Here is a 16951-nt window from a genome sequence, read left to right on the forward strand (position 1 = left end):
TTACATATTTTTGTAGGTGCTAAATTGAACATTAATTTATTCTTTTATGTTACTTTTTAATTAACCAAAATTTTAAAAAATAAAAGATAAACTTCACATGAATTTTTTATGATATGATATTTTCTCACATACTACTTTGAAATTATTATACAAATGAAAACAGTCCAAAGGTTTGGGGGGAGCTTTTTCTATGTCCAACTTGAATATGTATCTTTCAGAATCCATTTAAGAATCGGAAAAGTTATTCTAAAAATCAGAGTTTCCCTTAGCAGTGCAATAAATAAGGTATTATGTGAAAAAAAATATCATACACGTAAGTTTAAAAAAAAAAAAAACCTTATTTTTTATTTTTTCTTTTTTTTTAAAAAAAATCGGTTTGGTATATTTGTATAATTCATGAATAAAAATAACACAAGTTCTTTTCTTTCGCTTTGCATTTGTGCTCTCCTTCGGAAACCCATATTGCTTATTTCTGTACGTTTGGATGGAGAAGAAAAAGGTCGTAACGTTTGCACCGAACACCTTTCTGTCCGATCAGACGCGGAAGCGTGAGCGCCAGGGGCCTGCCAGCAAGCTGCTTGACTCTGATGCCGATAATGACGTGGTGGCGTCTGATTCGCCAGGGGACAACCGCCCCAGCCTTGATGACGAGAAAAGTGGTGGGTCAGGTAATCTTCATATTCTTTTCGTTTGTTTGTTTGTTTGTTTGCTTAAGGTTAAGGGTTTATTAATGTACATTTCTTGGTTTCGATTGGTGGATATCGAGAATGAATTTATGGGTGTAATTTTATTTCTAAGGTTTCCTTGTGATTGTTTGTGATGCTTTTGATTAATAACCTTAATCATTTGAATCCAGGGGTGGACCCTCCTTATGTGATTGGGGAGCAATGGTCACCCCAAAACTTTTAAAATTTTTTTCATAACATATAAAAATTTTTAATTTTTTTATATATTCTATTGCTAGCTCCTTTAAAATAATGTTTAATTTAATAATTAATATAAATAATAAAATAATAAAATAATTTCACTTATCTCACTTAATTTTAAATTTTTTTAATTTATATTATTATTTTTATTTATATTTATTTATTTTTTTTATTTTTATTCTATTTGTTCATATGTTATAAGTTTTTATAAATATTATTTTTCAAATTTTTACAAATCATTAACGATATTCTTTTTCTTTCTTTTTTGTTATGTAATATGTGGTATCTACTTTCTACTTATCATGTTCTTATTTTTTATATTACATAAATTTTATTTTTTATGATTTTAATCTTTAAAAAATAATAAATTATTATATAGTTCTCAAATATAAGTTGTAGTATTACATTATTACTTAAAATTTCATCAACGTATCATTTCTTTATTATTCCTAATTATGTAAGAGGAAATTAATTTGAGTATATTTTTTTTATACGCTTTACATTTTATGTTTAGTTAAAATAAAATTCTCTTGAATATATAGTATTTAAATAATTCTAATTATATAAGAAAAAATTATTAATCTTATATATCATTTTTAACTATTTATATTTTACAATTTATAATTTTATATTTAGTTTCATATTTCTATTATCAATATTTTTATTATTAATTGAATTTAACAAATTAATTTTTTAAAATTTTTAACTCTTATTCAACTGTGTTTGGCCTCCCCAATTAAATTTGGCTAGCTCCACCTTTGAAACTAATTATTTTTTATGAATATTAATTTAAAAATTCGAATCTGGCTATCCATTTAAAAAACCAATTATAACTTTTAAACGATAAATAATAACAAGAACATACTACTAAATGTTATAAGATCCACTCATTAATAACAGTCATGATAATCAATTTCTTACATAGTAGCATAGCCCATTTAATTCATCAATCAAAATGAAAAAGAAAAATTATAATTCATTAAGTGAATTCAATATAATAAGTTTTACTCAAGTACCCTCTCAGAAACTAATTGGGTTAAAATAGCAAGTACTCTAACCCTTTTTATCTAAATCTTACCCGATACCAATTTGAGTATTAATTTCATAACGAAACATTACCAATATCTTATCATAAGTATCCAAAACTGCTACAATCAGTTTTAGTCGGGTCACGTTTCACTCCTTACTTTCAATTATGATTGCAAAGAGAGATTAGAAATAGCTAAGGCAATGAACTATCATGTACGCAAGGGTGGGAAAATGGGTATAAAAACATTGAAGCAAGCCCCATCAAGGAAAAGAGAAGGAAATATGAGAATTGCTTGCATTTAATGACAAAAACTCTCAAAATACAATATAACTTTTATAAATTAATACTCGATAAATTAATAATTTTGATTAAATAATATTTTTATCAGTCATAACTTGAGATTAATATAGTAAATTAATAATTCGTTAAATTTATAAGATAATACATTTAAAAAAATATAAAAGTCCTACTTGATTTATAAATTAATAATCTTTTTATGTATCAAAATTATAGTCAATACCCACCCATTCCTTGTAATAGTACATTTTGTCTAATTTTATCTCTCTACCCAAAATCGAAAGGTGACTTTCTAGTGTCATATCACTTTCTAAGTTCGGGTTACTGACGTGGTTGCCATGTCACTTTTTAAGAATTTTTTTTTCCTTCACCAAAAAACTATGTGCTCGCTGAGGTTCAAATCAAGACCTCCAATAAGCATATCTATGTCCTCGCCACCATACCTAAGCCACTACTTTTGATTAATTCGTTCTTTTATTTCTTTTCTTCTTTCTTTTGCTTCCTTATTTGTTCCATTCTTTTTCTAAAACTACGTCATTTTAAGACTTCTTACATTCTTAAAAACCCTAGCTATAAAAGGTTTTTTTTTTCATTTTTTCCTTCCAAAAGAGAAAAAAGAGGAGGTAGAGAGAGGGGAAAGGAAAAAATGCGAAAAAAAAAATACTTTTATAGCTAAGGTTTTTGAGAGTGTGAAAAACTCAAAACAACGTAGTTTTAGAAAAAAAAAGAAAAGAAAAAAAGAGATAAGAAAAGAAACAAAAGCAAGAATTAATTGAAAGCAAAGGCTTAGATATGGTCGCAATGATCTTGGCATATTTACTAGAAGTCTTTGATTCGAACCTCAATTAATGACTAAATTAATTATATATAAAAGGTTTTTGTAAAATATGATTTCAATACTACTTGTTTTCTCTTGAAATTGATGTCTCTTCAAATCTCATCTCTAACTTTTTTTTCTTAATGCATTAAGAAAGTAATGTTTAGTATTGCATGAGAAAATTATACACAATACATACATATTAAGTTCAATATTTTGAAAAAAAATAAAAAATATCCTGATAAATTAATTTTTTATTAATTGATGAATAAATTAATAAATTATTAATTTATCGATTAAATAATATCTCTATTAATTAATAAATATCGTAATTCTGAAAGTATTAATTTATAAAAATTTAAATATATTCGACTCTACAAATAATATGCAAACATTTATAATCACATAACTCAATTGAAAGATCTTTGTAAAATATGATTCCAATGTTATTTGCATTCTCTTGAAATTTTTATAAAATATGATTCTAAGTCTTGAAATTGATGTCTCCTTAAATCCCATCACTCCTTTAATCTCATCTCTAACTTTTTTTTTAATGCACTAAGAAAGTAATGTTTCGTATTGCATGAGACAATTATACACAATACATGCATATTAAGTTTAATATTTTGAAAAAAAATACCTGAACAAATTAATTTTTTATTAATTACTATATAAATTAATAAATTACTAATTTATCGATTAAATAATATCTCGATTTCATAATCCTCTAAGTATTAATTTATAAAAATTTAAATATATTCGATTCAACAAATAATATGCAAACATTCATAATCAGTGATCAACCTTATAATGTTTACTATCACAAGTGTACAGTATCCCTTGGATTGCATATGGTATCTGCAGTTTTAACTGTTTTCTTTCTTGAGAAGGAGAGTAGTAGCAAAATTGTGTGGCTTTGGTAGACACTGAACGCTGCTTTACTGCTGTAGGTGATGTAAATTGTATTATAGTTGGCATTCAGCTTGCCTCAGAAACACACATCTTTTAGACTTGGTGTGAAATGAACAAGTCTTCTGCTAAGTCTGTTCCAGGAATAGCTATGTTTATATGTGCAGTACGACTATCCAGATGGACCAAATTTCCTGAATTCCTAGTCATGTTCAAAAAGATCATTCTCAGCACCATAGTCTCTAAGGTCCAGAGTTGGTCGTTTCAATCTTTGGAAAATTTCATCAAGAGATTCAGACGAGGATGCACCGGAGGACATTGTATTTTCTCGAGTCTGTCGTAAAGGGAGGAATTTCTTTGCTTCCAAGTTAGATTTGAAATTTAGAAGACCAGATTTCATTGATTCCCATTTTGAGGCTAATCCCCCTGATGGTATTGGTGGTGTCATTGCACTTTCAGAGTTGCCAGCATCAACTGTTAAGGATGTCAAGTCCTTTTGAGTTGAATTCTTGTTGGATGCTTGTATGTTCTGGTGTGCCCTTATTCCAAAATATTTCTTGCTAATGGCTTCTTTGCTTGTGTCATGTTGAGCCTCTTCTTTCAGAGGTTTAAGTTGATCCCCTTTTCCAATTTCAATGGCACTTTGTACACTTGTATCTGTAACAGCCTTATCCTGATACCATTTTCAAGGAAAAGATCAATTAAATGATAAAAAGAAGGAAAAAGACATAAAGAATCGAAGATGCTTTAAAATGTGCAGCAGCAAAGTAATTGGCATGCTTTGCATATAATAAGATAGCAGTTTTCAATACGAGAGCACACATACTGTTTTATTGCTGCCAGGTTCAATTTCAATGCTCATGCCGTTGAAATTCCTTGCCAATGGAATAACATGCTCACCAACTTTATGCCCTCGCTCAAGCCAAGACCGTTCTAAACAAGAAGTGGAAATGTTTACAACCTTAAAGAACAAAGAAGAAACTATGACTAATGGCAATATGTAGTGATCACCTTTCTGCAAGATAATTAGTCCTGAGGGATCAAATCCATCTGTATCATCAACTTCATCTTGAAACTTGAATAGTTTCCAGTTCCCGAAATAATCAATGACCCGGTCAAAGAAGTTTGTCACAAGTAAGAGTGTGTATATAACCATGATGAGAGGATAAATTTTATTGAATCCTTTACCAAAGAAAGGGACAGCATCATCTATGTTCCCCATTCTCTGCATTTAGTTGATGTTACATGAGACTTCAAGTAAAATAATAAAAAACCCTTAACGGAAAGATTAACCCAAACCAAATTTCTGTTTAGTAAAAATGACAGATTTAAATGACTCTGAGACAGGGACTTCCACGGTTTAAGAAATTAAAATATTCCAATATACATGCCACAGTACCAAGCTTGCATATCCATAGGTAATTATTCAACAAAATTTTATAAGAACTTATCCCACTTGCATCGTTAATTTCTGATGCCAAATTAATGCATACAGTTTTTATGGTATAAAATTGCTTTATCGTTAAATTCTGTTTCTGCTTATTCCAAGATTCTCAGCAGAAAATATTGCACAATTTCTGCATCCTAAAAAATTGGTGTGAGCAAACATCTTGTGAAGTAATAATATTTCAACATTACTCTAAGAGTAGCACCCTTTTTATCAACATCAAATTTTTCTTCAAAAGGAACAGCGCTGCATGGGCATGAGGCATAATAAAAATCATTGAGATGCCCCGTTACCTGTGCTTATCATATAAATCACAATAACAGTGGTACAATATAAGAACCACCATCAATTATTTTGCAGAACTGATTGATAAAATTGAAACATTAATATCATAGTATAGCTGGATGGTGTCAAGAAAAGCACAATAAAGTAGAAAAACCACTGACCTTCTCAAAGATGGTTTTCCTATTACCAGGGAGATGGATAAGGTTGAGAAAGTTGTATGAAATTGGTGGAGCATATCGTGCAACCATCCTAATAGACGTTTAGGAGTAAGATCCATTACAAGTTCTAAAAATGAAAGGCCAAGTAAAAGTTGTAAAGATAGGAGAAAAAGGAAGGATTACGAGCATATCATAAGCAAACTGACTGAGCTTGTTTGTTTTGGTGTGAATGAGTAGAACATCAGCATTCCAATTTTGAACAAGGAATAATAGGTGCAGACACACATATACATCAGAGGGATGAAAGCGGCAACCTGCAAATCAACACAGTAATTTGATAATACCAAGCCCCGTTGGCTGATTGTGAAAATAGAATTTAATATTTCACTCAAATTCACCATTTATTAACTTAAATACAGGGGGTGATTGACCAAGGGTTCGTGGGCATCAAGAAGTTATTCAAGTAAGACCATTTTTTTATTTCATGTTCATAGCTATTAGCAAATGGATGAGTGATTATATAATGGACTTGAATGTTCCAACTCTTAGAGTTAAATAGGACATTAAAAAGGCAAACAAAATGTTAAGTGGTGGATTTCTTCCTCAAATATAGGGACAATGGGGTTTAGGATAAAATGGTTACATCGAATTGCTCACTTGATTTCTACAGTTCAGTTCTCTGTTCTTATGCTTGTGCTCCAAGCAGTTTACTCATTTGAGACTCTAAATAGTCCAATCTGTTTCAAAATATTACCTGCACAAGCATTTCCTGCTTTCCCACAGAGTTTATGAGAATGGAGAAAAGAGATAAATCAACTCCATTGGGCAATATGGTAGCCTCTGCTAAAAGAAGTGCAGCTGACATGCAACCCAGAATAATAGCCAAGAGTTTCTCCAGTTGCTTTCTTAGAACACAACGCCAAATGAACTCTGTAAGGAATAAATAATTAGTTTGAATATTACCTAACTTGATGGTAAATGATAACCATAAATGATATAACAGCAACTTAACAAAGAACCATCATTGCAAGTTCACAAAAAGTATTCCATTTCATAACTTAGATAAATTCAAATGATTAAGCATCTTATGTATGTAGGATTTCAAAAATTGACTTCAATTTCAGCTCACTAATTACCATTGAGTACTATTCTGGAACAAGGACAATTAGCTTGCAGCATTCCAAACTTAAAGGAGATGAAAAAAAACCTTTAAAGGTTAAAGAAGACAGATCAACTTGTTTTATGCAGATCCAGTCTGCTATAAGGAAATCATTAGAAAGACTTAAACAGCAAATCTTAAGCACCTAGATGATAGGTCAATTTGGCACCTAACCAATTCCCAGCCCTGAATAAAAATAAGAAAAAGGAAAGGATTCAGAGTGGAGTAATTACCAAGCATATCAAGAGAAGCCCCTAGTCTACCCTTTCGTTCAGGCCTGAAGCTTGAAATAAATTTCCTACAACATTTTAAAATGAATGTCAGCACACTTTCAAGAAGAAGAAAAAGAAGGAAAAACACTTTTAACAATAATAAATAGAAGACTTGTATAGCACACAAACACTGCAAAATACAAAACTGACTTCTAAACTTATATTTTAGATGTATTTAGATTAATTATTCTGTCTAATCTCGGTTCACCTTTAAGGTAAAATGTCAGATGCAATAACTCTCAATATATTAAACATTTTTTCGCATGTCTACTGTGAAGAATACAAGAACCTTATTTAGATATATTATTCAGTCTAATCTTGGTCCACCTTGTAGGTAAAAGGTCAGATGCAATAACTCTCAATATCAAACATTTTTGAGCATGGCTAATATTCCCTCCAATTTCAAGGGGAATCATTTGTTGAATAAAATATACCAATGAATACCTCCAAACAAGTTCTTACTCTTAGTAAAACTAACCTGAATTATTATTTCATGTGGGCTCTCCTTCCTTGAGACAGCCTCATACACAGTTATGTGCATATAAATTGGTTATTTGACAACCTACACAGAAATGATTGATTTCTAGAGCTATGTCTCTTTCTCAATACTACATCCTATAAATCTCCATAGCATGCTGACCAGTATTATTTATGCCATGAAACATTGAGAACATCTTATTGAATACATCAGCTACTCATTTTCATGCGCACTTATATGCTAATGCATACATGATGATAGACAAATCAGAAATGGCTGTGCAAATAACTATACTGTCCCTAATATCGAAATATTCTACATGAAAGTATGACTACTAGCTGAAAAATACAGAGTAAAACACAAAATAAAGTTGTAAATGCACCTTTCTGTTGTAGATACAACTAAATGCATATAAGAGAGAGAGACCAAATTAAAATATAACTGCTAATTTAAAAATACAGAGTGAAGCACAAAAGAAAGTTGTAAATGCAATTTCCCCCATGAGTGTGTCAGAGAGAGAGAGAGAGAGAGAAATTAGATCAAAGGTAAGTTGACAGGAAAGTAGAAAAAAGGGGAGGGACAAGGAGGGGGGGCGGCTAGAAGGATTTTAAAACAATTCAGTTTCCAAAGGTCAGACAACGAATTGGGCCCCATAGCAAGAACAAATTCAGATACATGTAATGAATCCAGAATTTGAGTCTAAAGTTGATGTTTTGCAGATGAAATCGGAGAAAAAAAAAGCATATAACTTAATAAGCATGCAAGTCTTATTTAGATGCAAAGTGCAAACCATCCAGTTGCATCACGGCGCTCATAATTTTTGACTGTATCTTCCAGCTCAAGGGCTTCCAAGACAAAGCTCATATATTCACTGCAAAAGCCTAAGAGTTAACTTTAATTACCACTGGAAAACACTCACTTGGAAGCAAAGTACAGCAACATCATTCAGTTATAAATCTGTAAGATACAAAAACCATGCTTGACAGAGAAAGTAATTGCTACTTATAAGTAATCTACCATATTTGATCTGTCCCTCAAAGAGATGTCAAAACAGAGAAAATAGCAGCAGTTCTTCTAAAAATACAGGGAGCAGAAACTAAGTTTAGCATTGTTTTTCATCATGTGCAAATTACATATCAATAAACAAATTCACATGAATCTGCAGGTTTCTTCCAAGCAATGTACACATTAGGGCAGTTGATTTCACAACACCAATACAAAATGTCTTAAAAGTACATTATTGCCATGAAAAATTTAGCATAATGAGACACAATCAAACAACAGTACTCCTTTGATTCTGAAATATAGTACTATACCAGCCATTAAAAATTTTAACTAACCACATTGCAGTGTACCTTCGATACCGACAGTACTCCTCTCTAGCTATCCTAAGCCGGCGTCTAAGTGTCGCCATTGATTTCTCATCAGTATCATAGTCCATATCATTCTCCCCAAACCTCCCACCTTGAGGTTTGAAGGAGGGATCTTCTTTTAACTGCAAAATAGGAAATAAAATATTGGAGGAAAGCACATAAAATTCCACTTTGAGACTAAACAGACCATAGACAGAAGTGGAGCACCATTTGATGCAACATGCTATCAATAATATTCATGTACGGTCGTAAAGGATCACGCTTCGATATCTGATTTGATGTCGCCTGAGCAACCTGTCAAATGCACCTTCATTAGTTGTGAACGGAAAAAGATAAAAACTCAAAGTTATCTCTAGCAACCTGAATTAGAAATAATAAACTGGAATGTGAGAGAGACTAATGTTCCAATAATAAAACAATTCTGGAGATATTTGACACAATTCTTGAAATTTTACTTTCAGACAATCATCAATAACATATCCGTACTTGTTCCAATAACTAAGACGTGGAGATTGATGAACCCTCAACTACTGGATAAAATTCCTTGCAACAGTAGGAACTAACACATTCAAGATGGAAACTTGAGTCAATTGACTCATCCAATAATTATGGACTTTCTTTGTATCCAAATTTTAGTCCATCTTTCTAGTTTTGGTTGTCTTGAAATATTTCATGTTTACCAAAAGTGGTCAGGCATTAATTGCTAACTTCATGATTTTTCCATTTCATCAATCATCACAGAAAGACAAAACATCACCAGTAGTCAAGGGCAACATGGAGGTGGTGCCTCATATTTTAGTGCTAACAAAGAGAGTTCTTCAATAACTGAATAAATTAAACCACCAAAGATTTAACAAATCCAAAAAGAAAATTAATTGGACATGGCCTGTAATTTTTTAGTTTCCCACTGAATGTACCAATGGTAAAGTTATGGATATACTTACAACAATCACATTTGAAAATTCTTGATGAGCATCATCAAGTTTAACAGCCATTTTAGCAACTTTGTGCGAGAGAACCTTCTGGCTGACAGTCCAATCGACATTCTTCCAAATGCCCTTTGGGATTTCGCTAAGACCAAAGCCAAGAAGAAATGCACCAGTGACGAGCCCAAAAGTATTGGAGCAAGCCATGGCAAAACCAAGAATGCCTCCACTCCTTCCCCCCAAAAAGAAAAAGGGATCAATCAAAACAAAGGATGCTAAATTCCATCAAAACCACAAAAAGCAGATATTTGAATAAAAACTTCATAGGAGAAAAGAATGTTAAGGTTCACAACCAAATTTCATTAAGGCTTAAAGGATGCAAACAAAATGATATAAATACAGGAATATAAAATCAAGCTGCCAGATAAAGGACCTACTCATTTAACACACACACACACAAAAAGACATAGGAATGTCAAATAAAATTATAGTTAAAACAAGAGATAAGCTAAAATTATACCAATTTAGCACCTAACATGATAATCAAAATCTCCAGGACTAATTATACGCAGACAAACATGATAAGAAACAAAAAATCAGTCAAAAACAAAGAGGACAAAGAGCAATCAATCAGTGGAAGAAGAAACAAACCAATTTTTGCGGAAAATAATGAATAAAATGAGTCCAACAAGTCCAATAGAACCAATGCAGAGGTAGAAGACTAAATTTCCATGTATGCTAGTCTTCAATCTTTCTGCCATGGTGAAATCTCCAGCATCTTCATAACCCTGAATAGTAGGCACCACAGCCCTGCTTAGAGAAATAATTTAATATAAAACTATGAGAATACATGCATCTCTTAACCATGAAGTTTCTTAAAAGTTCACTCCAGACAGCAGCATGATAATAAACAAAATGTAATGAAGAGCAGCAGTAAAAAATATAAGTATAAGGATATTTCAAAATGCACAGAGACACAGCGAGAACACTTGCAAATAAGTAGAGCTGACAAGGAACATATGATGAGGAAAATGATTCTGCTGATCCTTTCTAGTTTACATACCAAGTCAGCAAAAATGTACTCCAATAGGACAGGCTCCAAAAGAAAGATATCCCTCCACTGGAATGATCAACTATTGTCTGCAAGATGAAGAAAAGAAAAGCAAGAAAGCAATTCAGAATACATGCATAATTTGTAGGTAGAATCAAATGCACTGAACGTCCTTCAAATAAATTAAACCACTTTTTGGCACTCTGCCATTTAGAAAATCAAAGTAAGCGCTAAGACCTCAGATACACCTCACGGATAAAGAAAGCAAAATCCCATTTCCGTATTATATATGTTCGTTTTGTTTTCTACTCTAGGCCACCAAAAGAATTAGAAGTAAGACTTCCAGTACCCGCTCATGGATCCAATAAAATTTAGCTTTCCATTGACCATTCAGTATTTTCAACAGATAAATTTCACAACCTTAAATCCAATCAATAATTGAAAAGAGGAAAAAAAAAAGGGATAATCCAGATAACAAAAGTATGATAAAAAGAATTCCCAGATAGAATTATGGGTTGTAATAAAGAAATTACCGTCCATATATCAGCAGGGACGAGGATAATGATGGAGAACGAACAAAACCAGGTATAACCAACGGTGAAGAAGACGTAGGTAGGAACATCTGGACCCGCAAAATATTTCAAAGTCAGAATAACCATCCCCATTGTTAACGGCAACGAGATCAAATAGAAAACCAACATCTTCCTTGATCTCTTTCTCTATCTAATTTACGTTATACTACAATCTTATTTGTTTCTTTTGATGAATATATTTATATGGGTACTTTTTCTCTCATTTTCTCTTCTCTTTGGTGTTGTTTTCCTAGAAATGGAAAACAGTAGGAAAGAGAAAAAAAAAAAAGGGTTGTTGCAAGAAACTTTTGTTTCTTCTTTTTTGACGCTTTAATTTAAAGCTAAGCTATGTTAATGCAGCAATTTGCGTACAGCGTCACGAGGAACTTTTCGTAGGCTTTCTGGGGCTTTTTTTCTCCTTATTTATCCCAAAAGCCCCGCCCCCTCTCTATTGCAATTTGAAGGAGCTTGGCCCAGCTGACAGCTGCCTCTGTTTATTCAATTATCAAATATTCATTTCAATCAAACACCCTCAATATTTTGTAGTTATTACACAAATGAAGGGAGAGGACCAGCCTCTTGGGCAAGACACGCACACCTTTCCTTGGAAAGGCCAGGGGCTCGTGAACCAGAAGTAGAACCTGACATTGATTTCAGAGCTGCAGTTCCCAGCTTATGCTAGCAAATACAAATATACAGAATAACTTCGGATTCCAGCAGCTTCCAAGCGCAACATGCTTGGTGCCAGTAGTAACTAGCAACCAACGAATTTCCTGGAATGATTTTGTAATAACAGAAAGTTTGCCATATTCCCATTTTATAGCATGCAACTACAATACAAAGCAAAATAAAAATGCGATCGTCTCACTGTAAGCATAAGAGTTTAACAAGCTACTGCAATAGTAAAGAAACATACAAAAGTCTTAAAATCAGCCTTAAAGTGATATCTGCCCACCATAATTGCTATCTATACAAACATCATTAACTCGGGCCTACTATATATGTTATTCTGCTCGTCGTCTAAAATAGGATAAGCTGCAACAAGCGTATCTTGAGATCCAATATAAAGTGAGTTATAAATCTTCCAATACACTTCCCTAACCTTCCGAGCAGGATGGAAGAGACCTTGGAGACAGTAATTTAGCACAATTGCAGCACCCAAGGCCACCCTCATCCCTTCAATGGCCTCCATGACGGCATTGATAACATGAGGGGAAGTCTCAAATATGTTGGGCCACACATAGTTCATCAAGTGAACTAAAGCATCCTCACAACCTAACCCAGCAACACCCAAAGCCATGTGCTTGACAGCTGAAGCTGCAGTCTGCCTGTGAACCAAATCCCTATCCATAAGAGCATCCTCAAGTAATGGAGTCACAGCATAGATGTAATCTTTTCCCATTTCACCAATATACTCGAACAGGAAGGAAAGAGATTTCAAGACACCATTCTGCACATTAAGTTCTGGCACCCGGTACTCATTCATCAAGGCTGGCAAAACTGTAAAAGGTGAACATGTTTCTGCAACAATTGCAATTGCCACGGTTGTGCAAACACGGTTTTGACGTTCCTGCACCTTAAGATTATTTAATAGAGTTGCCAAGACATCTTGTGGGCCAATGGCTTTTGCAATATATCCAAAAGTATTGACCGTAGCTCTTCTTATACCCTTCTTGTGAGCTTTAAGCATCTCAAGAAGCTCAAAGCAAATCCTCATCCACTCCCTAGCAGGGACAAACTCTGCACCACGATCCGCAATTCGCCCAACCAGATCAATACAGTTCTCCTGGACTTTCTCATGCCTATTTTTCAGAATTGGTGTCAACCTTGGAAGCAAATCCTTGATTGGTGGTGTCATTTTCGTCATACCAATAACATTGACAATTGCCTTGAGGGCTCCTAAAATCGATCCCAAAACTTCAGGGTACTCCTCTCCGAGATACTCATACAGAACAACCCCAAGATGACCCATCAGTTGTTCCTCTTGACACTGTTTCATAACCACTGCTATTCTTGAGATAAGATCAGCTGCCTGCTGCCTGACCTTGGCACTCTTGTTGTTCAAGCGCCATTTTATTGTACCACAGATCTGGGGAAGATATGGCTTAACTCTCTGCCCGAGTGAATTCACAACAGCACCAAAACCATTAAGCATCACATTGGCATCATCACTAGTCTGCTCTTGGAAAGCATAAAGAATACCATCAATCAAAAGTTCTTCCAACCTGGAATCAATGTCAGATGCGCCCAAGTTTGCAACCACCTTCTCAATTGTTTCCATTACCATACGTCTGTAAGGTTCACTCTCATCCTTAAGATCCTCCACTATTCTCCCTACAATATCTGCAACACCTACTTTGTTTGCCATCTCAACAGTAGTCTCAACAAGCTGCCTATAGTTTCTCCTATCTAAAGCCATCCTTCTCACCCAGAAATTCCTAAAGAACTCAGGCAGAATATCATTCCTAATATAATCAGATTCAACACCCTCTGTGCTCACACATTGTTTCACCACCTTAAGCACAATTTTCTTCATTTCTTCATCAGGTGACTGGAACTCACGGATAAGAATGAACATAACTTCTTTTGTATAGTAACTAGCATAAATTGCATCCATCAAAGGAATGATAAAACCAATAGCCTTCAAAAATGCAGCCAAGACTTTACCTCGGTGAGACCTGATACCCTTCCACAGGGGCTTCAAGACTGAGTCAAAGCTTTCAATACCATAAGGTGCAGCAGCCTCAGCAAGAGCAGCCAACGACAAAGCAGTAATTGTCCTCACCTTCTGATTCTCATCATTCAAACCATGTTCTATGATTTCTACTAGAGACTTCAAGTGAGGAAGAACAGCACAACCTATCAAAATAGCAATCTGCTGAACAATCTTGATCCCAGTGTGCCTAGCTTGCCAAGACTTCTTACTCTGACACACAGCTTTCAAAAATGGTAAAAGCGCAGGAATCCCAAGTGCGGAAGCAACAACACTAAAAGCTCTTGCAGTCGTATTCCTAACGTATTCATCAATGTTGTCAATATCAGGACGCATAGCAGCAATCATAGTAGCCAAACCAGCTGCCTTACTGAGATTAGAAATAATCTCTCTACCCTCCACACGTGCATAATAATCTTCATCAATCAACAATGGTTCAATCACAACAAGAATCTTGTGCACATAAGGCCTAACCAACTCATCCAATTTATAAAGCACCCTATCAATAACCTTAACCAAGAGATGCCTCTCTTGATCTTCCAGTGTAGGTTGCATAAGCAATGGCAGAATCCTATTAAACAATGGACCAGCACCAAATTCCCTTGCCTTATCGGTAAGCTGCCTCAAAGCAGTTTTCCTCTGTGGAGGTGTCCCATTCTTTACCTTCAATAAGAGCTTCATGATCTTCCGCTCCTTCTGTTCCTCCGGAGACAACTCCTCCTCATTTTCTTCATTCAACAACGACCCAAAATACTGATAATCCTCAGGCTTCATAAATGGCAACCCACCAGGTGCCTCCTTAGGCACATCAAACTGCTGCCCACGATTCTCCTCTGGAATAGCATAAAGTGGAGTTCCCATAGGTGTTGGAGTAGCAAGAAGCTTCCGAGCAGGTGTTCGAATAGGCACATAAGAAGCAGGCGGCTCCAAAATCTTATACCCTTCTTGTGGAAACATGGCATCAAGCTCCTCATCAGTCAACGGCCTATTCCTCTCCTCAATATCCTTCTCCCACCTCAACAAATTATATTGCTCCGGAGTCATGGGCCCACGAAAATTCCCCGGAGTAGGTGTCTGCAAATCAGTTCCACCGAAAGGAGTAACCCCAGGTGTAAGAGGAACGACTGGTGTAGCCCCTGCCATTGGAGTCGCACTCCCCATGGTTGCAGGAGTCTCATCCCACCTAGACCTCTGCCGTTTCGGCGTAGGAGTAACCAACCCTTTTGGAGTAGCATCCCATGTAACCCCGGCAGGGGTTGCCCCAGGCGTAACTCCACCAGCTGGGGTAGCATCCGAGTCAGCCAACCGTCCTGGTGTCGGAGTCTCATCCCACCTATTCCTCCTCCCAACTGATGGAGTCGCATCCGAAACTCTCCCTGGCGTAGGCGTAGCATCCCAACGCCCAATCCCAGGAGTTGCATCGGGCAAATCCCAATCTGACGTCGTTTTAGCCTTCTTTGCCGCAGAACTCCCATCATCTTGAGACTGGTCCCACCTATTCCTCCTCTTAGGCACCGCTGCTGCTGCAGCACCACCGCTCTCCTTCTCTACCTTAGCCGCTTCCTCTTCCTCCTTCTTCTTTTTCGCTATAGCTCTCAAAGTCTCTTCCCTCTCCCTCGCCAACGCCTGCTCTCTCATCACATCCGCATACGTCCTCACCGAGGGATCCGGCGTCTTCTCCCCGGCGGCAAACGCATCGTGTCTATCCGGAGAGATGACTTGATTCAATCTCCTCCTCCTATACTCATCTTCACGGTCAATAATTTTCGCGGGTTTCCTAAACCCTAACGAGTTATCATCTTCGTCACCACGTGGCATCTCTTTGAGGAGTGACTTGGGAGCCGTGTAAGAGGCGAGCTTCCGAGCAACCTCGGAGTCCATGGAATCGAGATTCGCTTCGTCTTCATCGTTGACAGGGATGGAAGAAACGTAAGCATCCCTGTCGGTTCCGCCATAAAGGTCGCGATCGAAAGTGAGGGAGGTTAGGGAGGCGAGTTCTTCTTCCTTACGCCGCCGCTCTTCTTGGGTTCTGGCGATCTCGTTATCAATGTCCATAACTAGGGTTTTTTGTTCAAAATTTTGGGAGGAAAAAGAATAAATGATTTAGAATAAAAATAGATGTATTGTTTTCTGAGTAAGGAAATGGGGTACTTTAAGTTGGAAAGAAAGACTGACCTGAAGGCGGTGGTTAACTGGTTATGACAGATAGCCTGCGCTGCAGATTTTTAGATTGAGAATGATCTTTAGGGAAAGCGCGACTGAGAATGGAGAGATAAACCGACTTCAAAACTGAAATGGGTCGGGTTAGATCTATGTCACGGAGGCCCAGTATTAACCTAATACAATCTTGCAAGCCCGCTCGGCCTTTTTATCTTTGTTGTTTGATACATTTTCTCCCTAAACCTACAACTAGCAGTATGTTTTTCCTTTTTTACGTAAATTATCAAGTAAACATGGAGACAAAATCTTTTACAATTCTATAACTTATAATTGAAAATTTTATTTTGGTTATTCTGGTCAAGACGAGACTCAGTCCGT

General features: G+C 35.4%; 2 protein-coding genes across 3 annotated transcripts; both read right to left on the reverse strand.

Annotated features, from left to right (window-relative positions):
- LOC18608253 (LMBR1 domain-containing protein 2 homolog A) lies at positions 3799–12134 on the reverse strand. 2 transcript variants are annotated; one of them, XM_018115234.1, is made up of 14 exons: positions 11662–12134; positions 11141–11217; positions 10729–10887; positions 10096–10309; positions 9359–9445; positions 9134–9273; positions 8569–8649; positions 7262–7326; positions 6624–6799; positions 6053–6183; positions 5873–5960; positions 4991–5204; positions 4806–4912; positions 3799–4652 (listed from the first exon to the last, which is right to left on the reverse strand). In XM_018115234.1, exons 1-14 carry the CDS (start codon positions 11827–11829, stop codon positions 4182–4184), a joined length of 2178 nt encoding a protein of 725 aa, XP_017970723.1. In that variant the 5' UTR covers positions 11830–12134; the 3' UTR covers positions 3799–4181. The 2 variants fall into 2 exon arrangements, with proteins under 2 accessions (XP_017970723.1, XP_017970724.1); XM_018115235.1 differs by lacking the exon at positions 11662–12134 and having other exon boundaries at positions 10729–10865; positions 11141–11218.
- LOC18608254 (splicing factor 3B subunit 1) lies at positions 12483–16722 on the reverse strand. The gene is made up of 2 exons (XM_007042842.2): positions 16589–16722; positions 12483–16470 (listed from the first exon to the last, which is right to left on the reverse strand). The coding sequence occupies exon 2, from the start codon at positions 16466–16468 to the stop codon at positions 12668–12670; it is 3801 nt and encodes a 1266-aa protein (XP_007042904.2). The 5' UTR covers positions 16469–16470; positions 16589–16722; the 3' UTR covers positions 12483–12667.

Source organism: Theobroma cacao, chromosome 2 (assembly GCF_000208745.1).
Source record: "Theobroma cacao cultivar B97-61/B2 chromosome 2, Criollo_cocoa_genome_V2, whole genome shotgun sequence".
In the NCBI taxonomy this organism is placed as follows: Eukaryota; Viridiplantae; Streptophyta; class Magnoliopsida; order Malvales; family Malvaceae; genus Theobroma; species Theobroma cacao.